Below are 27,971 nucleotides of genomic sequence, written 5' to 3'. Positions count from 1 at the left end.
CTCACGGTCCGTGAGTTTGAGCCCTGCGTCGGGCTCTGTGCTGACAGCTCAGAGCCTGAAGCCTGTTTCAGATTCTGTGTCTCCCTCTCTCTCTGCCCCTCCCCTGTTCATGCTCTGTCTCTCTCTGTCTCAAAAACAAACGTTAAAAAAAAAAAATTAAAAAAAAAACAAAGAATTGGAAATCCACGCTGCATAGGAAATGTCTGAAGCCATAATGATGAATGGCATCGCTTAGAATAAATGTACAGATTCTGTGAGAGAGAAGGTAGCTTAAGACAGAATGCTTGGGAATTACCACATTCAAGAGATATAGGAACAAGGAGCAAGTGAGAGAATAATAAACAGAAGACCTGAAAGAAGGATGTAAAAGAGCCAAAGGAAGAAAGAGTCTAGAAGAAAGGAGTGACTTAACAGTGAAACCTAAAGACAGGGATACCAGCCAGAATTATCACTACATTTTGAAACAGCGTTCAAAATATTCTAGACAATTAAATAAGATATCTATCTATCTAGAGAGGGAGGGAGGGAGGGAGGAAGAGTGAGTGTTATTTAGGGGCACTTAGGTGACTCAGTTGGTTAAGCATCCAACTCTTGATTTTGACTCAGGTCATGATCTCATGGTTCGTGAGCTTGAGCCCCACATTGAGCTCTGCACTCCCTCTCGCTGCCCCTCCCTGACACTCATTATTTCTCAAAATAAATACATATTTAAACAAGAATAAAAAAAAAAGTGTTATTTACAACAGAGTCAATTATCCACCAAGAATATATAAGAACCACCGAAAAACTATTAGAAATAAAGAGAATCCTGTTAGATAGCTAAATACAAATGTACAAAATTCAGTAGTTTTCTCATATGTTAGCAGTTAGAAAATTTAAACATATTTTACACACAACAAAAATACAAAATATCAAAAAATAAAGAGCAGAAATAAAAATAAAACTTGGGGCCCCTCGGTGGCTCAGTCAGTTAAGTGTCTGACTTCAGCTCAAGTCATGATCTCGCGGTTTGTGGGTTGGAGCCTGGGTCAGGCTCTGTGCTGACAGCTCACAGCCTGGAGCCTGCTTCAGATTCTGTGTTTCCCTCTCTGCCCCTCCCCCGCTTGTGCTCACGCATGCGCTTGCTCTCTCTCTCAAAAATAAATAAAATGTGGGGGCGCCTGGGTGGCGCAGTCGGTTGAGCGTCCGACTTCAGCCAGGTCACGATCTCGCGGTCCGTGGGTTCGAGCCCCGCGTCAGGCTCTGGGCTGATGGCTCAGAGCCTGGAGCCTGTTTCCGATTCTGTGTCTCCCTCTCTCTCTCTGCCCCTCCCCTGTTCATGCTCTGTCTCTCTCTGTCCCAAAAATAAATAAACGTTGAAAAAAAATTTAAATAAATAAATAAATAAATAAAATGTAAAAAAAAATTTTTTTAAAGAAATAAAAATAAAACTTAGTAAACAGCAGTTGGAGGAGACGGTACAGTAAATATGTTAATTCTTCTAAAACATTAACTTCAAATAATTCCAATGAAAAACTTAAAATATTTTATTTTTTGATTGTTTTTAATGCTTATTTTTGAGGCAGTGCAAGCAGAGGAGGGGCAAAGACAGAAGGGGGAACACAGAATCCGAAGCAGGCTCCAGGCTGTGAGCTGTCAGCACAGAGCCTGATGCTGCAAGATGGTGACCTGAGCCAAAGTTGGACGCTTAACAAACTGAGCCACCCAGGCGTCCCTTCACTTAAAATATTTTAAATAATTGTTTTTTAATATCTACAACAGACATAGGTCAGATTTGAGCCTGAGGCTGAAGATTACATAGAGAGGAAAAGACTAATGGTACTAGAGAAGAGGACAAGAATTGGAATAGGGTCCTAAAAAATGCATGAGGGATAAAATAATTTACTTATTTGGCAAATGTTTATTGAGTCCTTCCTTACCATGTGTCAGGCACTATGGACACAAAGCTGGAAAGGTACAGTCCCTACCCTCAAGTTCAAACTGGTTTAATGCTACAAACTAAAAAAAATAGAGCAAGACAGAGAGAGAGAAAGAACACACACTCTTGTCATTTCAGTGTCTCTCTGTTTCCATGACTCCATAAGCAGGCTCTACCTCTGATCTCCCTTTCTCAATAGCTTTGGTAGAACTTTAGTTTTTTAGTCTTTGGTTGCAGTCCCATTGTGTCCTACCTACAGTGTCTTTCTTCTTGGGCCCTCTGAACTGGTGCTTTATTCAAACTTTAAATTTCATTTTCCATACCACTTTTACCCACGGATACTATATTTTCATTTCTTTTAGCCCTGGGCTTTCATTCCTGAGTTCAGCTGTGGTTTTCAAACCCTTATGTGGATTACAGTGTTTGCCTGAGAAGATGGACACTGAAAAAATTTACAGCATAGTTGGGGAGCTACTATTTACCATAGAGTTCCTTCACTATATGGTAAGTTCTATGACAGAAGATTAAGAAGTCAGTTCCTTCCTGTACTAATCTGAACATACAATTCCTTCTGTCTGGAACATACTTTCTTTTCCCCTTCCTCCAGAAAGTTTCCTTAAGCCTCCACTCCTGAGTTAGGTATGGCTCCTATATTCTCATTTAGTACTCTATTATTTCTCTAACACCATAATATAATTTACTTGTCTGTCTTCCCCACAATACTACAAGCATCATGAAAGCAGGGACTCTGTCTTTTTTTGTTGCCTTTCACATACCTAATATTTGGTATAAACTATGTGTTCAATAAAAATGCAGAAAATGACAGATAAGCCATTAAATAAGTTATTATTAAAACATATTTGCTAATATAATTATTCACAATATACTTCCATGTAAAAATACTACAAAATAGCATGTACAATATGATACAATACTTTTTAAATTTACTTTTATTTCCTAATTTTGCTATCTTTTTTAAAAGGAAACCTTTATATAATACTATGTGTCAAGCACTATTCATTTCATCTTCACAACAACCCTGTGAAATAAGTAATATTATTGTCTCCATTTTAAGATGAGGGAACTAAGAAACAAAGTTTTAAATAACTTGTCCAAAAAACCCAGTACTCTCTATTCAATAAACATTTAGTACTTGTATGGTTTTAAGTTAAGAGAGACAGACATCTTAGTGTAAAGTGCCATTCCAGTATACAGTTAAGACACATCTTAGCAGGAAAAAATTCAGTTTTGACTCAAGCCTACACCTACACTATCCTTTTATGTTTTTAAAAGGCCATTTTGTCTCTTCAAATTCTGTATAGTTTTAATAAAGTCTATGAGAATCTCTACATTTTAAAAAACCGTGTATTACAAATACTCTAGAAACAGTTACAAATAATTATTTAAAAGCCAAAAGTCTAGAAAAACCACTTGGCATGTATTTTACATAAAGACTCTTACCTTTAATTCCATAACAAATAAATGAGACTTAACAGTGATGACAAGGTCTATGTCCAAAGGATTACAAAACCAAATCCACATCAATTTTTTATCTGACAGTCACCAAAATTCAACATCTAATTATATGAAATGAAATTAAAAATGGTCCCATGAATAAAAAACACAAGACATGAACTAAAAAATCTGTAATAATGCTCATGGTTTAGTAAAAACATTTTTCAAGATGTGAAAACACAGAAACTTTGCTTGTGTTTACACATGTATGCTCTACCTGTCCAACTATCTGACTTTAAACTTTTAAATATCATTTCTAGAGAAATGGACTCAGAGGTGGACCAGCCACTTTGTCTCAACCTACTGATATTTTTATGGAGAGTTTTTAAAGAATTTTTGGCAATAATAAAGTGGTACTTAGGGAAAAACTTAATAAGGCCACATATTTTCAATGAGAGCTTAACTAAGTATGAAAAAAAAAATAGCCATATTGAAGCATACAGTAGGTGCCTTAAATTTCTAAATAATATTTCCATTCCCAGTTTCTAACACACTAAACTTTTGAGAAGGTATGCCAAGCTAGTGTTGAGTTTAGGTTAATCAGGTAAAGATAACCATAAGGCTGAGATTAACAAGGTTATAACCATGCATAGGAAACTTTTTAAGTGGCTTTCCACCATATATAGGATAAAAATATAAGAACATGAGTTTGGATTTAAAGACTTTCCATAAAGTGGTTCATTTATTTATTCCCATCTCCTTCTGGTACTGATACAAAGTCTCTGCTCCAACTAGGTTGTTTTCAAAATATATCTTTTGCATCTTTATTCCAAAAATTTCAACATTAGAGTTACCTCTCTACTCTACTCTTTCTAAGTTATTCCTATTTATTCTTTACTACCTGCTTCTTCTGAACTCTTTCTCAATCCTTCTAGCCCACAATAACCTCTCCTGAACTTCTTCAACCACTTAACATCCAAGTCAACATCTGAAAATTCTGCTATTCTATTTTAACCTTTCTGTGTATTATCACCCTTCCTCACCCCACCCCAGGCATGGCATAACAATGAGAGCGAGGGATGTTGTGGAGGTAGTGAGGGGAAAATATCAAAAAGTTAGGATTTCCAAAGTTCTAGACTCTGCTCTGAGGCTGTTTGATGTTCTCAAAGTGACTTGGCCCTTGTTATGAACTGAGGGTTAAGTATCCAGTTTAAGATCTGTAATGACAAATACTGTTTTTGAGAATTATTTTTATCTTCCACAGGGGCTTAAGACATTATTTCACATGCAAAGTACAAATATAGTTAAATTTTTGGTTGATGTGATCTGAAGAGTGAGGCCAAATACCGTACTTGACCAAAGCCAGGGTTCCCAAGCTGGAAGATAAAGAGTTGCAACAAAAGACAGAGACACGGATCAAGGAGGAAATCTGGGAGAGTCTATCAAATAATAAATACATGCATACATAAATATATACATAAAATTTCTAAAAAGTTTTGGAAAATTGCACAAGATCTTGTAAAGATCTCTGTAGACTTCCACAAATCATCCTGATGGTATTAGAATGCTTTATAATCCAATTAAATATTTGATGCCTAGGTAAATAGCACTATTTCAGGCTTTTCATTCCAATACTGTAACTCTACAAACCACTTACACAAAAAACATCATACTTACTGAGATCTCTACATTTAATAGTACTATATTCAAAAGAAATACAAAGATAGTCGCATGCTTCTCTCAGTTCAGGAATAGATATGCCATCAGGACAACGGATTATTCCTGTTTTGTAGTAATCCTACAAAAAAAGTAAAGAATGCATAAAACATCTAGAGCACAAGGTGTCCAAAACCTTTTTATTAAAATTAAGCTGGCAGCATTTTCAAAAACAGTGGAGCTCTGAGATTTCTGAACTGTGGAATTTTAAAGTTAGATGGGACCTCAGTTCATCTAACCACTTCTTCATTTTACCAATATGAAAACTTGGGTTCACTGACTCACCCAGTCATATGATTATTTAATAGCAGAGGAAAGATTAGAACCCAGGTCTCCCCATTAATGATGCATTTCTTCTCTCTACTGTATCATGCCAATTCACATGTATTTTCCCCTCTGCAAGTTATTTTTCTATATAACTATCATCAATTTTTTAAACTTTTTTTAAAAAAGAAAGGTAAGGGGCACCTGGGTGGCTCAGTTGGTTAAGTATCTGACTTCAGCTCAGGTAATGATCTCATGGTTTGTGAGTTCAAGCTCTGCATCAGACTCTGCACTATCAGTGCAGATTCTCTCTCTGTCTCCCTCCCCTCTCCCTCTTTCCCAAAATAAATAAACTGAAAAAAAAGAAAGTTAAGTGACAGATTTTAAGTTACCTTCAATATTACCGAGAAAATTGAGCAAAATTTATGGTTCTTAATAAAGAACTTAAAAGTCATATCCAAATATTAAAATATATAAACAGAATGCACAGTTAGATAGTCTTCCAAATACTATTCTTTGGTGTGTCCAATTTTATGATGAACAATCAATAGCCCTCATTTCTAAAATCTACTTGAAAAGTTAAGGGTTAGCCCCCAAACTTCTTGTCACCTCTACTTGGAGGGTCAAGTGGAATTGTAAGCACTTATCCCCCAAATCAAGATCTTCCCCACCCCTCCATCAAGCTTCCTTGTGGTTCTGAGCCACAATAACGCACTTAATAAAGCTGCTACACCAGTGGAAGCAAGATGTCTTCTGGTAGTTGTCCAAGTACTAACAACCCAATCAAGATCAATTTCTTTTCCTATCTTGTACCTCAGGATCCCCCTGCCTACTTTCCCTAAAATTATTTCAGGAAACCGTATTTTCAGACCGTGGCATAAACTGTCACACACTATAAATCAAATCTTTATCACTAATTTGAAATTATAAGAAGGGACTCTAATACTAATTCAAATATTCATCAAAATAAAAGGTGAAAATCTCAAAACAAGGTTTAAAATGAAGATGCTAACAACTACATTTTGGAGATGACTTTTTACATGTTCATAACTGTCCACAGTGCCAGCTATGTGCAATAAAATATTAAAATTCATATAGTCTCATTCATTCTCAGGTAGCAAAAAATGATCAACTTATTGTATTTAAGAGAACTAGGAAGGGAGGAGTAATATGACTCCAGAAGTATTATCACTAAACCCTTGAAAGAACTGCCTATTTATACCTAAGAGGTAAATCATCCCCTGTCCTATCTGTGCAAAAGTCATAAAATTCATTTATTTGTGTCGTATTACCTTTATGCACTAAAATAAAAATAAATGAAATGGTATTTTTAAAACAATATTAATATTAACAATATTAATAATTATTAATTATATTAATATAATATCAATTGTATCAATCATATATTATATAAAATATAATATAAAATATTAATTATATTATAATATAATGTTAATTATATAATTAATTATTAATAATAATTAATAATATCAGTATTATTTAAAACAATATTCTGCATACAGATATACAAATCGAACTCTGCTTCCAGTCCAAGTACCTGCCAAAAAGAGGTTATGTGATTTAGCAAATACATGTAAGAAACAAGCACTCACCAGAATAGCTCGAAACACAGTGGAGCCAATTCCCTCTGCCACTTCATACTCTCCCTTCTCATTGGGACGTGTAAAATTATGTTCTCTGCCAGATCCAAACATCCTATGATGATAAATAATTGAGAAATGTAACAAACACGATACTTCCTTCAGAGGGAAAATTTATTTCATGTACATAAGTAAAAAGGAATTAAAATTTATCAGATTAGTTCAAAACATTCTTTATTTTTATTTTTGACAGAGAAAGAGAAAGCAAGCACACAAGCAGGGAAGGGGCAGAGAGACAGAGAGAGAGAGAGAGAGAGAGAGAGAGAGAATATTCCAATCAGACTCCATGCTGTCAACACAGAGCCCTGATGCGGGGCTTGATCCCACAAACTGTAAGATCATGACCTGAGCTGAAACAAAGAGTTGGACACTTAACCAACTGAGCCATTGAGGTTGAGGTGCCCCTACCTCAAAAATTCTTATCAGCAATTTATTCTGGCAAATATAACAAATGAAGAAATAGTAAAAGCACTTCCTTTCTGATGGGAGGAAACAAGAGTATAGATTCCCTATAAGCAAACAAAATCAAATGATAAAATTCTGAAGCTAAAGAACTTTCCAGCTCCTGCTTCTCAGGGGGAAAAAAAATCCATCAATCAATCAGTCTAAGGGGAAAGATGATTTTTATACTAATCTTACCAGAAAGAAAAAGAAAAAGGAAACCATGTTATCTGTGCCTTCTCCTTAAGACTGCTGCCTTCTTCACTGCAAAGTTAATGCTGTAGTGCAGCACATACAGGAAAAAGGCAGATGAGGCTGTTTCACTTTTCATAATTTTAACTATAAATCTAAGAAATATCACTCGGAATTCTTACACTTGCATCTTAGAACTGAAAAAAACAGCAATCAAATGCTCAGGTAGAGAGGAAGGAAGAAGTTAAGAGATGAATGAAAAGTTTAAACAAATGAGTAAAAAGCTCTTAACATTAATTTTTACATAAGAAAATACCAATTTGTATTTTTTCAAGTAATACTCTTGGCCCTTTAACAGTAACTATTTTGACAAGAGGCAACTTGCAGAATACGTTCTTTGAAATTTTCCCAAGAAAATTTAAAAATTGTGATTAAAGGAAGTTGAACCTCAGAATTCCATGATACCATTGTTCCTAAAGTAAACATGGCTGAGTATTCCACTCAACAATTTCCCAATTAAAATGGTTTCCTCTTTTATTATAACACAGAAATCTATGAAAAACAAAGCTTTTTCATTTCAAAGTTTCCAAAAGAATGCCAACTGCTTTTTACAGTTCCCATGAATATTAATTTTCATTAATTACTCAACTGACGTTGGAAAAGATGACTTCACTGATTTAAAAAAAAAAAAGACAACAGTCTTTCAGGAATCAAATGTCATGTAATTTTCTCAAATACTTGAAATAAAAACAAACTTATTTTTTAAGTAATCTCTAAAACCAATGTGGGGCTTGAACTTATAACACCGAGATCCCATGCTCTATAGCCTAAGCCAGCCAGGTGTCCCTTAAATACTTGAATTTTTTTTTACAAAAGCAGAACACAGATCAATCTGGATACACACACACACATATGCGCGCACACACATATGTTGTTGGGCTTTGTTTTTTCTTTTTTAAATGTAGCATAACAAATGAAACAAAATTTCAAATATCTACTTTTTAAGTGTGTTTCTTTAAAGTTTAGGTAAATATAAAAAGTATTAATAGTGTCAAGTCATCCTCCTGACACCTCCCATCAATAATATCCCTTTGTGGGGTGCCTGGGTGGCTCAGTCGGTCAAGCAGCCGACTTCGGCTCAGGTCATGATCTCGTGGTCCGTGAGTTCGAGCCCCGCGTCGGGCTCTGTGCTGACAGCTCGGAGCCTGGCGCCTGTTTCAGATTCTGTGTCTCCCTCTCTCTGACCCTCCCCTGTTCATGCTCTGTCTCTCCCTGTCTCAAAAATATTATAAAACGTTAAAAAAAAGTTAAAAAAAATAATACCCCTTTGTGCTGCTAAAAATACATAAAAGCCATAATTATTTTTTTCCTGAAAGTCTAATTGCCAATGTTAAAAGGAGCATTTATTTGAAAATGTAGTGTCATACGTTAGCTTTTATTCTGTACGCAGAGATACTAAGAAATCACACATACACATAGACACATTCTAAATAGTTGGTTCCTCATATGCGACCTAGAAAAAAAAAAAACAAGTTTTTTTCTACATGTTAACTTCTATTCCATTTATATGCTCTTTCTTTTTATACTTGAGTGAATAGAAAAAGATACTAATTTTACAATGAAAAGGTATTTGATCCTAGTTTAGGACACGTTGAAAAATCAAGTGTATATTGACTGTATCATTCTTAAGACTGCAGTTCCCACAACTACAAACTACGTTAATCTTTACTCTGAACCAGCAAAGATTTGAGGATGCCTAGTACCTCTCCTTCATTCTACTAACTACTTGTTAATAATGTTTCTTTTTTTTAAGTATCTACATCAAACTGACAATTTATGCTGACTTTTCAGATAACCAACCTGGTGGGTTTTTTTCTTTAAACAATGCTGATGCCTGCTATATTTGGTAGTTGAATTTGGGAGCCCCCAGGTGAAGAAAGCACATTATTTCTGTTAAATTTACCTTGTCACATACACTTTAAGGTTTTCGGCTGTGCAGATCGTTTGGGACCCTATCTTCATTAACTAATATATGCATTTGTTTTTCCTGCTGATACAGCAAAGATGGTTAGAAATAAAACTAAGTTCAAGAGGCGCCTGGGTGGCTCAGTCGGTTAAGCATCTGACTCTTGGTTTCAGCTCAGGTCATGATCTCATCATTTGTGGGATCGAGCCCCGCGTCGGGCTTCGCTTCTGCCTGTTTGGGATTCTCTCTCTGCCCCTCCCCACTCACACTCCCTCTCAAAATAAATAAAAAATAAAAATGTACTTAAAAAAAAACTTGAAGTTTAAGACCTGGCTCTACCACTTTCTAGTTGTATTAACTTGAACACTTTATTTAACCTCCAAAGCTCGGTTCATCTGTACAATAGCAATGCTACATTCCAAGAAAGAATTACTATAAAACATAAATAAATAAAATAATGTGAAAGTGCTTTATAATACTACAAAGAACGGCAATAATACAAACCTGCCCAACATTGTATTTGGCTGTGCAGTAAAAATGGATGGGTCTACAACAAATCTAGTGTTATCCACTATCAGTGTTACTCGTTCCGACGTTCTTACATTCCGAGCTCCTTCTTTTGCATTTTCATATACAAACACCATCTCCCCAGATGTCTTACAGCTACCATCTGAACTTGACTGACTACTGTTTCTGCTGCTGTTCCCGGCACTGCTACTAGAACCATTTGGAGATGCCTTCTGAGGACGAGGACTGCTTGGACGAGAGGAACTGTGGTCTTTTTCTCGTTCTGAAAGAAAGATGTTTAAAAAAGCTATGCAAATTGTCCTCTAAAAAATTCAAAATCCACATATAGCTTCTAAAAATCCTGATGTAGAAAAGTTGTTTTAAATCACAGTATTTCTCCTTTTTGATTTCAAGTAATATTTCCACAGAACACCATAAATATTATTTCCCAGAAATAAAACCTAAAACCCCAAAATGTTTTCTACATTAATTTTTGTAGATTTCTTTTAAAGATGTACTGATGGCTAATGCTGACCCAGACCAATCAAAATTAAGGTAAATTTTATGATATTATTGTATTTAAAAATATACAGAAACCCAAGAACAGAATAGTCTTCCAACTCAAATAACTAAGCAATGAAAGCTAGTAAACGATTAATAAAAATACCAATTTTAACTGTCCTAAATTCTAAAAGTATTAGTACTATTCTGAGAACACAAAGTACAAACTGAGGACTCTCACTATGTTAATGAGAGCATTACCAAACTAGTAATTTATCTCACAAAAGCAAGGTCCCAAAGGAAGGGAAAAAGTCACTAAGGACACAGAAAGTATTTGTATTTTTCAAATGACTTTTAATGTCTCCCAAATAAAATGGCTTCAACAGCTGATGCTATAACTTTTGCTTGAATAAAAGCACTGCCACAAATTTTATAGGACCATATGATTACTATCTATAATTTTAATTAGGTAGGAAATAGTGTTAAAATTCAGAAGATACTCTTTAGCTGTTCCAATATTCTACAAAGGGAAAATTAAAACTAAGATTAGATTCTGTGGTAAATTCCCTTTAGAGGCTAGATAACTAAACTTTAAAGGTGACCTAAAAATGTACCTCCATCTCATCAGATTCATCAGCTTCTGCCAAATTCCTCCATGACTCAGGCTACTTAGAACACTCTGTACAGCTTTACTGATTATATAATTAGGTTGGCTATATCTCCAGAGATATTCTGACACCTCCATTTTATTGCCTGTTTCCAGAATGCTGGTAGCATCCCAAAAGCAAAATTTGCTGAATAAAATCATTTATTACATCCTCCTATTCTCTTCCCAGATACTGAACTTAGCATACAACTTATTTATACTTGTGTTGATTTCTGGCTTATCAGTGCTAGTTTGACTTTAAGGACCTACTTTGACATTGATATGATAACTTCTCTGTATAATTAGGCTCTAAGATGAACGATTTTGATTTATAACAATCAAAAACAGGGGTGGTTGGCTCAGTTGGTTAAGCATCTGACTTCAGCTCAGGTCATTATCTCACAATTCGTGAGTTCAGGGCCCCGCTGACATCTCAGAGCCTAGAGCCTAGAGCCTGATTTGGATTCTGTCTCTCCCTCTCTCTTTGCCCCTCCCCTGCTCGCACTGTCTCTCTCAAAAATGAATAAGCATTAAAAAAATTTTTTGGAACAATCAAAAACAACCTCAAATATTAAGTCAAGGTATTAAATGTGCCCCTTCCCCAGGGGCAAATGAAAATCAGCATGCTCACACTGCTTATGTACCTCTGCTTCAGACTGGTGCATGCATTATAGTCACACAATGTATTTACCTCAAGTATAATAATGTTCATTTATAGTAATAAGTAGGAAGAAAAAGACCTGAGCTACTTGTCAAGAAAACAAAACACTTCACACCTTCTTTTTCATCTTCTATTTTTTGAATTAAAAATTCTGTCAAAATTCAAAATAAATTACATGATGGTTATTCTAGCTTTTACTTCCTTTTCTAGCATGATTAACCAAGAATTACTATCGATAGTTTACTACAAATTTAAAAAATAAACCACTGCCATGTATCTCATAAGATAAAAATCAATTTGAAAGATTTTCAAAATCTACTTATAACAGTTTTAAAGCCTTTTTAAAATCACTTCTTTTAGAAGGCTGTCCTAGATTCTTTAAAAAAAAATTCATTTTTAAGTCTCATTTAATAAACTGATCTTTTCATAGCAAGAAGCTAAGTTTAAATAGAAGCAACTGAATAGAAGTTAATTTTACCTTGAAGTACTACGCACAATTCACTGTCATTACTGCTTTAACAAGGTAACTGCATGCTTATAAAAACATCAGGAAGATTAGTGAATTTTACATACCAACATGGTGCTGTCGTGTTGGAGAAGTAACATTTCTAATACAAGGAGTGAGTTGAGATTCCGTTCTTTCATGAGATGAATCTCGCGATCTGTCACTTGACCTTCGTCTATCTCTTGATCGTTCATGTCCCCCACTAGCACCATGTAGACTCATTTTGGTGTGGTCAACAACTCCTTTAGCAACACGTGCGGGAGTACTAATAAGTCAGAAAACAAAATTAACCATAAAAGTAGAACGTAAGATTACAAATGCTTTTAAAGAAAAAAGCAATTAACATAAAACTACTACTATTTTGAAGTGTAAGAATCAAATGCTACTTTACAATTCTGAAATGCAATTTACCTTAAACTTGTAGGTTTTATAAATTCTGAAACACTGTATCTTTAAAGATCATATAATCCAATTCAGTTTTTTTAAGAATGACAAAACTAAAGCCCAGAAATGTTCATTAACTTCTGAGTTAGTATAGTAGTAATAGTAGTCGACACCACCGACATCTCCTAAATATTGTTCAAAGACTTTGCTCTCTTTGATTTGGGGGATGGGGAGGTGGAGCAAGAACACCAGCTTCTGGAACTCTTAAAAAAATGCGGTATGGGACAAAGTAATTGGTTTCCTAGCCAAATAAAATACGTCTACATGCTAACTTTAATCAGCTAATTTTGATTTTGACTAACTCTTCATAATTTTTCAAAATCATTTCTCTAAAAACTTTACTATGCTGTGTAAAGTCACAGAATTGAAAATTTTAAAACATCTTAGGTAAATCTGCTCATGAGAAGTGAATAACTGAGAATGATGATTAATGTGGTTGACAGAATTCAGTAACAAAATTATTTATAAACTTGTATGTACTATGTGCACAATGCTATAAAGAAGCACCCTCAAGGAACTTATGATTTAAGTGTAGCAGTAATACATGAACATGTAGAAATTTAAACAAGAGTTATCTCAAATTTCACATGTAAAATGGCTAAATATATCTCAAATATTTAATAAACAAGTTACAGATAATAAATGCTTTAAGATCTCAGAAGAAGAAGACATCACTATAAAGTTAAACACTGGTGAACCAAGGTGCTGGCAAATAAAATTTTAATAATCAAAATACATTGCAGGTAGGAAAACTGACAGAACAGAGCCAGACCTAATTAATATACTGGAAATTTACCATCTTAGCATATATCATGGTTCATGGTTTAAAAATACTACAGTTTGTTATAAATAAAAATAGAAGAAACGTCACAGCTTTAGAGAAATACAGACTTAGAATCGATTTGTAGTTGAATACTTAATTGCTCAACGCTGTTGAATATTACTTAACATTTTGAAACCTTAGCTTCCTCATGTGTAAAATACAGGTTCGATTTACTCTGTGGGCTTAATATAAGGATTAAAAGAAGTATAAGCAAGCTACCAGCAATGTACCTGTACAAAAGAATCACACATTAAATACTAGTTTAGTTATGACCGATGAAGATATTAAAGTTCACTTATGAGATTGCTCAGTCACGAGATATTTAGTAGATATGCTAATAACACTGTAACTCAAGCCTTTTGATTCATTCCAGGGCCCCCTCCATAATATTACCCTGCACTCCATCACTGAAACCACACTAATTAAAATTTAATCTTCTTGATTTCATTTTAAATTCCATAGTGCTTCAGGGTCATCTCCTCTGTTGGCCTATTACCTATAATTCTTTGTTATTTTAGTGGTTTCTTTCATTATGAAAATCAGTCATCACCTCATTGTTACAGACTACAAAGATAAAAGATAAGGCCAATTTTTGCATTTACCCTAAGAGTTACTTGTAGGAAAATAAAGACAACCTATCACCCTTTGTCAGTTGTCTTTCATAAACCTATAGAAAAAATAAAAAATTCTACCACCTTCTTTCAGTGAAAGAGATCAGAGTAGGATTGCATCTTTGAAACGTATTTTTTCTTCGAATAGAAAATATTCTACTGCATTCATGGTAAAAACCTTAGAGTAGAAACAATGGACTTTCTGGTTTATGTCCTAAAGTAGGAAAAAGAAAGCAATCTACAATAACGGAAGGATTATATATTGAAAAAATTAACTCCTCAAATTATTCTAGCAGTTAAGTTTTAAATGTGTCAAGAAGCACATTTTCAAAGTATGAATCTAACTGATAATCTAATGGATATGGTATATACAACAACTACAACTAAGGCAAATGCAGGACAAATTTCAGTTTGAGCAAGGGCCAAGCAGACTGATTAATTGAAAAAACATTTCCACCAGACATCCCTGTAACTGAAACATTAAATACTACTAAGCATTCTGCTAAAATACTGGCTTCGCTTCTAAACTGTATAGATTTTAAATAAATACAAAAGTTGTCATAATATACTTCCATTCTTTCTTTTCATTCCCAAGTGGAATGTACTCTGAATCAGATCTTCAAAACCAGATGTCATGGAAGACTAATGATGTCCTACTTTATTTAATTAAATAATTTTAGATCAGAAAAGCACTCCAAGGGCAAAAATAATTAACATGTGTAAAAGAAAATGAGGACAAGCAAGTTCAGAGGGGATAAGTCTGCTTCATGCTGCATTTAAAAGAGTTGGAGATATGTGACTGACATCTATTTCTAGTCAAGACAAAATAACAAGGACTGCATTTACTTTCCTATCTGGAAAAATAACCAAAATGGATAAAATATATAAAACAATGGTTTGCAAGACACAGCACATCAGCAAAGAAAGAGTGATCCCTGAAAGATCAAAAACAAAGGAGATAACTGCTCCAAATTACGGTCTTCGAGTTTCCAGGGGCACCTGGGTGGCTCAGTTGGTTAAGCATCTGACTCTTGATTTCGGCTCAGGGCATGACCTCAAGGTTCATGAAATGGAGCCCCACATTGGGCTCACTCTGACAGTACAGAGACTGCTTGGGATTCTCCCTGCCTCTCTCTGCCCCTTCCCTGTTCACACAGTCTCTGTTTCTCTCAAAATAAATACACTTTAATAAGTAAATAAATGAATAAAAAATAAAGGGGGGGAATGAATTTTCAGGCAAACACACAAAAAGATGAATGAATTCATCATGAGCAGACCTGCATTAAGAAGAGTTACAGGAAGCCCGTTAGAAGAAAAAGTAATGCTAGATGAAAATATGAATCTACACAAAGGAATGAAGAACACTGGAAATAATAACTGCCTGGGAAGATATAGGCTTTTTTAATTGTTTAAATCTCTTTAAAGGATTAAACAATAATTTTAAGAATACAGCATGTGGTTTATAACATACACATATAACTATAATAGCATAGTTTGGGAGGAGACACACAGAAGTACACTACTGTGGCTCTTAAACCATTTCTTGTGTTCTGTAATATCATTTGAAGATAGGCTAATAAAGATGTGTATTATAAGCCCTAAAGCAACCACTAAAGTAGAGAAATAAAGAATTACAGCTAATAAGCCAACAAAAGAGAAAATAAAATTGTAAAAAAAAAATACAATTAATCTAAAACAGGGCAAAGGAAAAAGGGGGAGGATGGGGACACAAGAACAAATGGGACAAATAGAAAATAAACAGCAAGATGACAGACTTAACCTTAATCATATCTATCATTACATTAAATGTAAGTGGCCCAACCCACAAAAGATTATCATCACACTGGATACATAAGTCAGACCCATCTATATGCTGCCTACATGAAACACACTTTAAATATAAAGCTACAAAGAGGTACAATATTAATGGATAATGAAAGATAAAACATTGTAAACACTAATCAAGAGAAAGCAAAAGTAGCTATGTTAATATCAGACAAAGCAGACCACAGAACAAAGAACATGACCAAGGCATTTCATAAGAATAAAGGAACATATTCATTAAAAGCACATCCCAGGGGTGCCTGAGTGGCTCAGTTAGTTGAGCTTCCAAACCTTGATTTCAGCTCAGGTCATGATCCCAGGTCTATGGGATCAAGCTCCACATTGGACTCCATGCTGGTCATACAGGCTGCTTGGGATTCTCTCTTTCCCTCTGCCCCTCTCCCTCACTCATGCTCTCTCAAAAAATTAAATAAAAAATAAAACAAATAAAAGCATGTCCCAAAAGTCCTTCTGCCTCATAACAGAGCTTCAAGATACATGAAGCAAAAACTACAAATATAAAATTACAAGAACTCCACAATTATGACCAGAGATTTCAATACTCTCCTTGTAATAAGAAATGGAGCAAGTAGGCAGAAAATCAGAAAGATGAATACAATTTGAACACTAATAACTGCCTTGACCTAATTGACATTTATAGAACATTTAACCCAGTAAGAGCAAAAACTTCATGTGTTTCACATCCACACAAAACATTTACCAAGACAGACTATATTCTGGGCACCAAAACAAGTCTCGATAAATTTAAAAGAATTTAAACACATACAATATGTTCTCTGATTGCAATGGAATTAGATTAAAATTCAATAACAGAACAATATATGGAACTTTCCCAAATATTTGGAAATTACATAACATCTTTTAAATAACCCATGGGGCAAAGAAGAAAGCAAAAGGGAAAATGGAAAATGTTCAAGTAACAAAACCCCAACATAATCAAAATTTGTAGAATGGCACGACATTATAGCAGTTGTTAGGGAGCAAATTATAGCATTACACGTCTACATTAGAAAAAAAAAAAAAGAAAGTTCTAAAAAAAAAAAAACCCACCTCAGTTTCACCTTAAGAAACTCAACAAAACTAGGGGTGCCTGGGTGGCTCAGTTGGTTAAGCATCCAGTTACGGCTCAGGTCATGATTTCATGGTCTGTGGTTTCGAACCCCATGTCAGGCTCTGTGCTGACAGCCCAGACCTGGACCTGCTTCAGATTCTGTGTGTCCTTGTCTCTCTCTGACCCACCTCTGTTTGTGCTCCACCCCACCCCCCTCAAAAATAGTAAATAAACAAACATTTAAAACAAGAAAAAGAAACTAAACAAAGATCAAATCAAACCCAAAGTATAAAAATCAGTAATAAAGCTCAGAGTACAAAGCAGAATTAACAGAACACAGAAAAAGAATAGGTAAAATCAATGAAAACAAAACCTAATTTCTTTGGAGAGGAACAAATTTATAAACCTCTAGCCAGACTGGGAAAAAAATAAGATACAAATTTCGAGTATCAGAAATGAGAAAATTGACATTCTACAAAGGTCACCTATATTTAAAAAGTAATAGAAGAATATTATAAATAACTTTATGCAAATAAATTCATCAACTTTGAAAAACTGGTCAAATTTCAAACTACCAAAACTCACTCCAGAAGAAACAGATAAGGTGCATAGCTCTATTTCTATTACAGAAACTGAATTTGCAGTTAAGAACTTTCCCTCTAAGAAAACTCCAGGCCCAGGTAGCTTCACTGACGAACTTTGCCAAGCACTTAAGAGAGATAAAACACTAATACCTACATAAACTCCTCCAGAAAACTGAAGAAAACATATGTCCTAATTCATTCTATGAGGTCAGCATTGCCCAGGTACCAAAACCAGACAAAGCCTTACAAGAAAACTAAAAACTGACATCCCTCAGAATATGCATATTTCAACAAAATTTTAATAAGTCAAATAGAGCAATATATACAAATGTCACATCATGATCTAATGAGATTCATCCTAAAAATGCAAGATCGTCTGAATACTCAAAATCAATTACTATGTCAATTATACTTCAATAAGACTTTCCTCAATCAATAATTCACCATATTAACAAATTAATGAAGAAAAATCTGTACCTCACTAAACATACAAAATACATTTGGCAAAATACAAAACCCATTCCTGATTAAGGAAAGAAAAAGAAAAACCCACCTCTCAGCAAAAGTAGGAATACAACAGAATTTCATGAACTGGACAAAAGATATTTATGGAAAACCTACAACCAACATCATACTTATACAAAGATGTCCACTCTCACCACTTTTATTCACCAATGTACGAAAGATTCTACCCAGAGAAATATGTCAAGAAAAAGACACTGAAGGCACACAGATTCGAAAAGAAGTACAACGAACCTTATATGCAGACAATATAATCATCGATTGTAGAGTCTAGGACAAAAAGTTACTAGAACTAATGAGTTTATTAACAAGGTTACACAGGGAACCAACCCATGCACAAATGAAAATCTGCGTAGAACTTCTGACTCCCCCAAAATTTAATAGCCTACTGTTCACCAAAAGCCTTACCTATAAACAATTGATTAAAACATATTTTGTATGTTATATGTATATTATAATAAAGTAAGCTAAAGAAAAAGTTAAGAAAATCGTAAGGAACAGAAAATACATTTACAGCACTGTAGGTATACTTATTGAGAAAAACAAAAATCCACATGTAAGTAGTCCCACACAGTTTAGATCCATGTTGTTCAACGGTCTCTATACTAGCAACAAAATAACCAGAAATTGAAATTTTAAAACAACACTATTTGCAATAGAATTAAAAACTTGAAATATATAAGGATAAATCAGACCAAAGATGCCAAAAACTACAAAACATTGCTGGGAGTAATTTAAAAAGACCTAAATAAATGGAAAAATTTACCATGGTCACAAGTCAAATAATTCAATATTGTTAAGATAGCAATTCTCCCCACAAGATGATCTACAGATCTTTTTTTTTTTCAATATATGAACTTTATTGTCAAATTGGTTTCCATACAACACCCAGTGCTCATCCCAAAAGGTGCCCTCCTCAATACCCATCACCCACCCTCCCCTCCCTCCCACCCCCCATCAACCCTCAGTTTGTTCTCAGTTTTTAACAGTCTCTTATGCTTTGGCTCTCTCCCACTCTAACCTCTTTTTTTTTTTTTCCTTCCCCTCCTCCATGGGTTTCTGTTAAGTTTCTCAGGATCCACATAAGAATGAAACCATATGGTATCTGTCTTTCTCTGTATGGCTTATTTCACTTAGCATCACACTCTCCAGTTCCATCCACGTTGCTACAAAGGGCCATATTTCATTCTTTCTCATTGCCAAGTAGTACTCCATTGTGTATATAAACCACAATTTCTTTATCCATTCGTCAGTTGATGGACATTTAGGCTCTTTCCATAATTTAGCTATTGCTGAGAGTGCTGCTATAAACATTGGGGTACAAGTGCCCCTATGCATCAGTACTCCTGTATCCCTTGGGTAAATTCCTAGCAGTGCTATTGCTGGGTCATAGGGTAGGTCTATTTTTAATTTTTTGAGGAACCTCCACACTGTTTTCCAGAGTGGCTGCACCAATTTGCATTCCCACCAACAGTGCAAGAGGGTTCCCGTTTCTCCACATCCTCGCCAGCATCTATAGTCTCCTGTTTTGTTCATTTTGGCCACTCTGACTGGCGTGAGGTGATATCTGAGTGTGGTTTTGATTTGTATTTCCCTGATGAGGAGCGACGTTGAGCATCTTTTCATGTGCCTGTTGGCCATCTGGATGTCTTCTTTAGAGAAGTGTCTATTCATGTTTTCTGCCCATTTCTTCACTGGGTTATTTGTTTTTCGGGTGTGGAGTTTGGTGAGCTCTTTATAGATTTTGGATACTAGCCCTTTGTCCGATATGTCATTTGCAAATATCTTTTCCCATTCCGTTGGTTGCCTTTTAGTGTTGTTGGTTGTTTCCTTTGTTGTGCAGAAGATTTTTATCTTCATAAGGTCCCAGTAGTTCATTTTTGCTTTTAATTCCCTTGCCTTTGGGGATGTGTCAAGTAAGAAATTGCTACAACTGGGATCAGAGAGGTCTTTTCCTGCTTTCTCCTCTAGGGTTTTGATGGTTTCCTGTCTCACATTCAGGTCCTTTATCCATTTTGAGTTTATTTTTGTGAATGGTGTGAGAAAGTGGTCTAGTTTCAATCTGCATGTTGCTGTCCAGTTCTCCCAGCACCATTTGTTAAAGAGACTGTCTTTTTTCCATTGGATATTCTTTCCTGCTTTGTCAAAGATTAGTTGGCCATACGTTTGTGGGTCCAGTTCTGGGGTTTCTATTCTATTCCATTGGTCTATGTGTCTGTTTTTGTGCCAATACCATGCTGTCTTGATGATTACAGCTTTGTAGTAGAGGCTAAAGTCTGGGATTGTGATGCCTCCTGTTTTGGTCTTCTTCTTCAAAATTACTTTGGCTATTCGGGGTCTTTTGTGGTTCCATATGAATTTTAGGATTGCTTGTTCTAGCTTCGAGAAGAATGCTGGTGCAATTTTGATTGGGATTGCACTGAATGTGTAGATAGCTTTGGGTAGTATTGACATTTTGACAATATTTATTCTTCCAATCCATGAGCACAGAATGTTTTTCCATTTCTTTATATCTTCTTCAATTTCCTTCATAAGCTTTCTATAGTTTTCAGCATACAGACCTTTTACATCTTTGGTTAGATTTATTCCTAGGTATTTTATGCTTCTTAGTGCAATTGTGAATGGAATCAGTTTCCTTATTTTTATTTCTGTTTTCTTTCTTTATTTTCTTTCTTTCTGTTGCTTCATTATTAGTATATAAGAATGAAACTGATTTCTGTACATTGATTTTGTATCCTGCAACTTTGCTAAATTCATGTATCAGTTCTAGCAGACTTCTGGTGGAGTCTGTTGAATTTTCCATGTATAATATCATGTCATCTGCAAAAAGTAAAAGCTTAACTTAATCTTTGCCAATTTTGATGCCTCTGATTTCCTTTTGTTGTCTGATTGCTGATGCTAGCACTTCCAACACTATGTTAAACAACAGCGGTGAGAGTGGACATCCCTGTCGTGTTCCTGATCTCAGGGGAAAAGCTCTCAGTTTTTCCCCATTGAGGATGATGTTAGCTGTGGGCTTTTCATAAATGGCTTTTATGATCTTTAAGTATGTTCCTTCTATCCTGACTTTCTCGAGGGTTTTTATTAAGAAATGTCGCTGAATTTTGTCAAAGGCCTTTTCTGCATCGATTGACAGGATCATATGGTTCTTATCTTTTCTTTTATTAATGTGATGTATCACATTGATTGGTTTGCGAATGTTGAACGAGCCCTGCAGCCCAGGAATGAATCCCACTTGATCATGGTGTATAATTCTTTTTATACGCTGTTGAATTCGATTTGCTAGTATCTTATTGAGAACTTCTGCATCCATATTCATCAGGGATATTGGCCTGTAATTCTCTTTTTTTACTGGGTCTCTGTCTGGTTTAGGAATCAAAGTAATACTGGCTTCATAGAATGAGTCTGGAAGTTTTCCTTCCCTTTCTATTTTTTGGAATAGCTTGAGAAGGATAGGTATTATCTCTGCTTTAAACGTCTGGTAGAACTCCCCTGGGAAGCCCTCTGGTCCTGGTGTCTTATTTGTTGGGAGATTTTTGATGACTGATTCAATTTCTTCGCTGGTTATGGGTCTGTTCAAGCTTCCTATTTCCTCCCGATTGAGTTTTGGAAGCGTGTGGGTGTTTAGGAATTTGTCCATTTCTTCCAGGTTGTCCAGTTTGTTGGCATATAATTTTTCATAGTATTCCCTGATAATTGCTTGTATCTCTGAGGGATTGGTTGTAATAATTCCATTTTCATTCATGATTTTATCTATTTGGGTCATCTCCCTTTTCTTTTTGAGAAGCCTGGCTAGAGGTTTATCAATTTTGTTTATTTTTTCAAAAAACCAACTCTTGGTTTCGTTGATCTGCTCTACAGTTTTTTTAGATTCTATATTGTTTATTTCTGCTCTGATCTTTATTATTTCTCTTCTTCTGCTGGGTTTAGGCTGTCTTTGCTGTTCTGCTTCTATTTCCTTTAGGTGTGCTGTTAGATTTTGTATTTGGGATTTTTCTTGTTTCTTGAGATAGGCCTGGATTGCAATGTATTTTCCTCTCAGGACTGCCTTCACTGCATCCCAAAGCGTTTGGATTGTTGTATTTTCATTTTCATTTGTTTCCATGTATTTTTTAATTTCTTCTCTAATTGCCTGGCTGACCCATTCATTCTTTAGTAGGGTGTTCTTTAACCTCCATGCTTTTGGAGGTTTTCCAGACTTTTTCCTCTGGTTGATTTCAAGCTTCCAGATACACTATGATTCTAATAAAAAACTCAGGTTTCTTACTCGAAAGTGACAAATTGATTCTAAAAATTCATACAGACAAACAAAGGAACTACAATGGTCTATGTAACTTTTTAAAAAGAACAGATATGGAACAGTAACACAACCTAATTTCAAGGCTTATTTTAAAGCTATAGGAATGAACACAGGATGCTACTGGCATGATGACAGATAACTAGATCAATAAATCAGGCAAGGGCCCACATACATACATAGACAACACATTTTCAATAAGGGTTCAAAGTTAATTCAAGAGTCTTTTGATCACATAGTGCTGAAACGTATGAATATAAATGTATATTCCACTGCCAGCACCTAGAAAGGGGGGTGGGGGGGAGTTGCAAGAAAGGGAGAACTCTGATCTAAAGTTTGCATCATATACAAAAAGTGAAGTCAAAATGGATCACAACTCTAAATCCAAAACCTAAAATTATAAAACTCTGATGGGGGAAAAAAAGCACAGTTCATTAATAAATAAATTGATGGACTGGGATTACATCAAAATTAAAAACTTTCACTCTTCCAAAGAGCAAAATTTCATTCTCACTTAAGAGAATGAAATCACGACCTTAAAGAGCTGGAAAAGTAACAGCAAATAAAACCCAAAACCAGAACACAGGAAATAATAAAGATCAGAGCAGAAGTCAATGCTGTCAAAACCAAAAAAAAACAAAAAAACAAACAAAAAAACCAGAATGAAACCAGAAGCTGGTGTTTTGAAAGAATTAACAAAACTGATAAAACCCTAGCCAGTCTGATCAAAAAGATAAAGGAAGGGACCCAAATAAAATCAAGAATGAAAGAGGAGAGATCACAACCAACACAGCAGAAATACCAATAATAAGAATATTACAAGCAATTATACACCAATAAAATGGGAAATCTGGAAGAAATGGACAAATTTCTAGAAACATATAAACTACCAAAATTGAAACAAGAAACAGAAAATATGAGCAGACCCATAACCAGTAAAGATATAGAATTAGTAATGAAAAATCTCCCAAAAAAACAAGAGTCCAGGGCCAGATGGCTTTCCAGAGGAATTCCATTGTTCCAAAAAATAAAAATGGAAGGAAAACTTCCAAACTCATTCTATGAAGCCAGCATTATCTTGATTCCAAAACCAAAGACCCCACTAAAAAGGAGAACTATAGACCAATTTCCTTGATGATGCAAAAATCCTCAACAAGATACTAGCCAACCAGATCCAACAATACATTTAAAAAAATTATTCACCATGACTAAGTGGGATTTATACCTAAGATGCAGGGCTGGTTCAATATCTGCAAAACAATCAATGTGATACATCATATCAATAAAAGACAAGAACCACATGATCCTCTCAAGAGAAGCAGAGAAAGCATCTGACAAAATACAGTATCTTTTCTAGATAAAAAACCCTCAAGAAAGTAGGGATAGAAGGATCATACCTCGAGATTATAGAAGCCATATATGAACGAGCCAATGCTAATATCATCCTCAATTGGGAAAAACTGAGAGCTTTCCCCCTAAGGTCAGGAACAAGACAGGGATGTCCACTCTCACCACTGTTTTTCAACATAGTATTAGAAGTCCTAGCCTCAGCAATCGGACAACACAAAGAAATAAAAGGCATCCAAATCAGCCAGGAGGAGGTCAAATTTTCACTCTTCGCAGATGACATGATATTCTATATGGAAAACCTAAAAGATTCCACCCAAAAACTGCTAGAACTAATCCATGAATTCAGCAATGTTGCAGGATATAAAATCAATGCACAGAAATCAGTTGCATTCCTATACACCAATAATGTGGCAACAGAAAGAGAAATCAAGGCATCGATCCCATTTACAATTGCACCAAAAACCATAGAATACCCAGGAATAACTCTAACCAAAGAGGTGAAAAATCTATACACTGAAAACTATAGAAAGCTTATGAAAGAAGTTGAAAAAGACACACAAAAAAATGGAAAAATATTCCATGCTCCTGGATAGGAAAAACAAATATTGTTAAAATGTCAATACCACCCAAAGCAATCTACATATTCAATGCAATACCTATCAAAATAACCCAGCATTCTTCAGAGAGCTAGAAGAAACAATCCTAAAATTTGTATGGAACCAGAAAAGACTCCGAATAGCCAAAGCAATCTTGAAAAAGAACACCAAAGCAGGAGGCATCACAATCCCGGACTTCAAGCTGTATTACAAGGCTGTAATCATCAAGACAGTATGGTATTGGCACAAATACACTCAAATCAATGGAACAGAATAGAGAACCCAGAAATGGACCCACCAACCTGTGGCCAACTCATCTTTGACAAAGCAGGAAAGAATATCCAATGGAATAAAGACAATCTCTTCATCAAGTGGTGCTGGGAAAACTGGACAGCAACATGCAGAAAAATGAACCTAAACCACTTTCTTACACCATACACAAAAATAAACTCAAAATGGATGAAAAACCTAAACCTAAGACAGGAAGCCATCAAAATCCTCGAGGAGAAAGCCGGCAAAAACCTCTGTAACTTGGCCGCAGCAACTTCTTACTCAACACGTCTCCGGAGGCAAGGGAAACAAAAGCAAAAATGAACTATTGGGACCTCATCAAAATAAAAACCTTCTGCACAGCGGAAGAAAACAAACAGCAAAACTAACAGGCAACTGACAAAATGGGAGAAGACATTTGCAAACGACCTATCAGATAAAGGGTTAGTATCCAAAATCTATAAAGAACTTATCAAACCCAACACCCAAAAAACAAATAATCCAGTGAAGACATCGGCAAAAGACATTAATAGACACTTCTCCAAAGAAAACATCCAGATGGCCAACAGACACATGAAAAAATGCTCAATATACTCATTATCAGGGAAATACAAATCAAAACCACAATGAGATACCTCACACCTGTCAGAATAGCTAACACTAACTCAGGCAACAACAGATGTTGGCAAGGATGTAGAAGAAAGGATTTCGTTTGCACTGCTGGTGGAAATGCAAACTGGTGCAGCCACTCTGGAAAACAGTATGGAGGTTCCTCAAAAAATTAAAAATAGAACTACCCTACAACCCAGCAATTGCACTATTAGGTATTTATCCAAGGGGTACAGGTATGCTGTTTCAAAGGGGCATACATGCCACAATGTTTATAGCAGCACTATCAACAACAGCCAAGGTATGGAAAGAGCCCAAATGTCCATCGATGGATGAATGGATAAAGAAGATGTCATATATATACACGATGGAGTATTACTCAGCAATCAAAAAGAATGAAATCTTGCCATTTGCAACTATGTGGATGGAATTAGAGGGTATTATGCTAAACGAAATTAGTCAGAGAAAGACAAATATCATATGACTTCACTCATATGAGGACTTTAAGAGACAAAACAGATGAACATAAGGGAAGGGAAGCAAAAATAATATAAAAACAGGGAGGGGGACAAAACATAAGAGACTCTTAAATAGGGAGAACAAACAGAGGGTTACTGGAGGGGCTGTGGGAGGGGAGATGGGCTAAACGGGTAAGGGGCATTAGAATCTACTCCTGAAGTCATTGTTGCACTATATGCTAACTAGCTTGGATGTAAATTAAAAAATAAAGAAAAAAAATAAATCTAATGATGATGACCCCCCCCCCAAAAAGAGAATGAAATCACATATCTGATAAAGAACATGTATTTAGAATATGAAGAACTCCCAAAGTAATGTGCAAAAAAACCTTGAGATATACAGATGAAAAAAAAATTAGGGACATGAAAAGATGCTGAACATCATCACTCTTAAAGAAACGCAAATTAAAACCACAATGTAACGCCATTTCACATCTATTTGAATGGCTAAATAAAAGGAATGGCCATATCAAGTGTCGATGAATTTGTGTAAAAATCAAACTCTCACATATTCCTGATGATAATGTAGAATGGTACCACCACTTTGAAAACCGTTTTTGGAAAACAGTATGAAAGTTTCTTAAGAAGTTAAATATATTCTCCCAGCCATTCCATCTTACCTATTTACCCAAAAGAAATAAAAGCATATGTCAATAAAAAGATACAAACATTGTTAGTTGCTTTACTTGTAACAGCCCCAAATTGGAAACAACCTAAATGCCTATAAACAGGTAACTGGATAAACAATTTTGGTGTATGCATACAATGGAATACTACTCAACAAAAAGGAGAAACAAATTATTAATACAAATTACAACATGGGTCAAGTTCAAAATTATACTGAGCGAAGGAAGCTAAATCACTACACCATCCAAAAAAAGGGAACATTTATATCAAACTCTAGGAAACACAAACTAAAGTACAGTGTCAGAAAATATAGTGGTACTTGTATGGGCATGGAATATGGGTGTTGAAAGAGGCCGAAGGAAGAGTTACAAGGGATCCCAAGCAGAACTCTTTGAGTAGAAAGAAAAGGCAACAACCAGAAGAAAATTATGAAAGGAGAAAATTCCATAGATAAAGCAAACATATAACAAAGGTAGTAGATTAATCATTTATAAAAGCAGCACAGAGGTTGAAACAGAAAAACAGTAAAATCAATTACATCCACAAAAATCAGTCAAGGCATACACAAAATAAAAGATGTAAAGATGACATCACATACCTAAAATGTGGAAGGAGGAATAAAAATTTAATGCTTTTAGAATGTGTTTGCATTTAAGTGACCATTAACTCAATATAAACTGCTATACGTGTAAGATGTTATATATGAACATAATGGTAACCACAAACCAAAACCTTTAACAGATACACAAAAAAATAAAAAGAATGGAATCCAAGCATAACACTAAAGAAAACCATCATACCAGGAAGGAATAGAACAAGAGAAAAAGAAAGGAACAGAGAAAAACTATAAAAACAACCGGAAAGCAAATAAGTACATACCTATCAATAATTACTTTAAATATAAATGGAAAAAAAATTCCAATCAAAAGACACTAGATGACTGAATGGATAAGAAAAACAATACCCATTATATGCTGCCTACAAGAGACTCACTTCAGACCTAAACCCATGTACAGACTGAAAGTGAAGAAGGGCTGGAAAAACATATACCATGCAAATGGGAGTGAAAAAAAAAAAAGCCCAGGTGCCTTATAACAAACAAAAGAGACTTCAAAACAGACTATAGCAAAAAATAGAAATAAAATAAAAAATAAAACAGACTGTAGCAAGAGAAAAAGAAGGGCACTACGTAATGATAAAGAGAACAATACAAGAGGATATAACAATTGTAAATATCTATGCACCCAACAGAGTAGCACCTAAATGCATAAAGCAATTATCAAAAGACATAAAAAGGGAAAGTGACAGTAATACAGTAATAGTAGGGGACTTTGGCACCCCACTTACATCAATATATAGATCAGCCAGACAGAAAATCAAGGAAACAGTGA

General features: G+C 35.1%; 1 protein-coding gene across 6 annotated transcripts in view; it reads right to left on the bottom strand.

The window, feature by feature from the left end:
* BTBD10 (BTB domain containing 10) overlaps positions 1–27,971 on the bottom strand; it is an 85,091-nt gene that overhangs the window by 11,853 nt on the left and 45,267 nt on the right. For 5 of the 6 annotated variants that reach the window (XM_086677939.1, XM_086677940.1, XM_086677937.1 and 2 more), the window contains 4 exons: positions 12,502–12,698; positions 10,118–10,403; positions 6,967–7,069; positions 5,051–5,171 (listed from right to left, as the gene is read on the bottom strand). In XM_086677939.1, coding sequence (XP_086534065.1) covers positions 5,051–5,171; positions 6,967–7,069; positions 10,118–10,403; positions 12,502–12,655 — 664 coding nt within the window. In that variant the 5' untranslated portion in view covers positions 12,656–12,698. Of the gene's footprint in view, positions 1–5,050; positions 5,172–6,966; positions 7,070–10,117; positions 10,404–12,501; positions 12,699–16,426; positions 16,719–27,971 lie in introns of those variants that run through there. The other variant, XM_086677938.1, reaches the window with a different exon arrangement.

Source organism: Puma concolor, chromosome D1 (assembly GCF_028749965.1).
Source record: "Puma concolor isolate L17-30 chromosome D1, mPumCon1.1.hap2, whole genome shotgun sequence".
Classification (NCBI taxonomy): Eukaryota; Metazoa; Chordata; class Mammalia; order Carnivora; family Felidae; genus Puma; species Puma concolor.
This window is presented reverse-complemented; position numbering and strand designations above follow the sequence as displayed.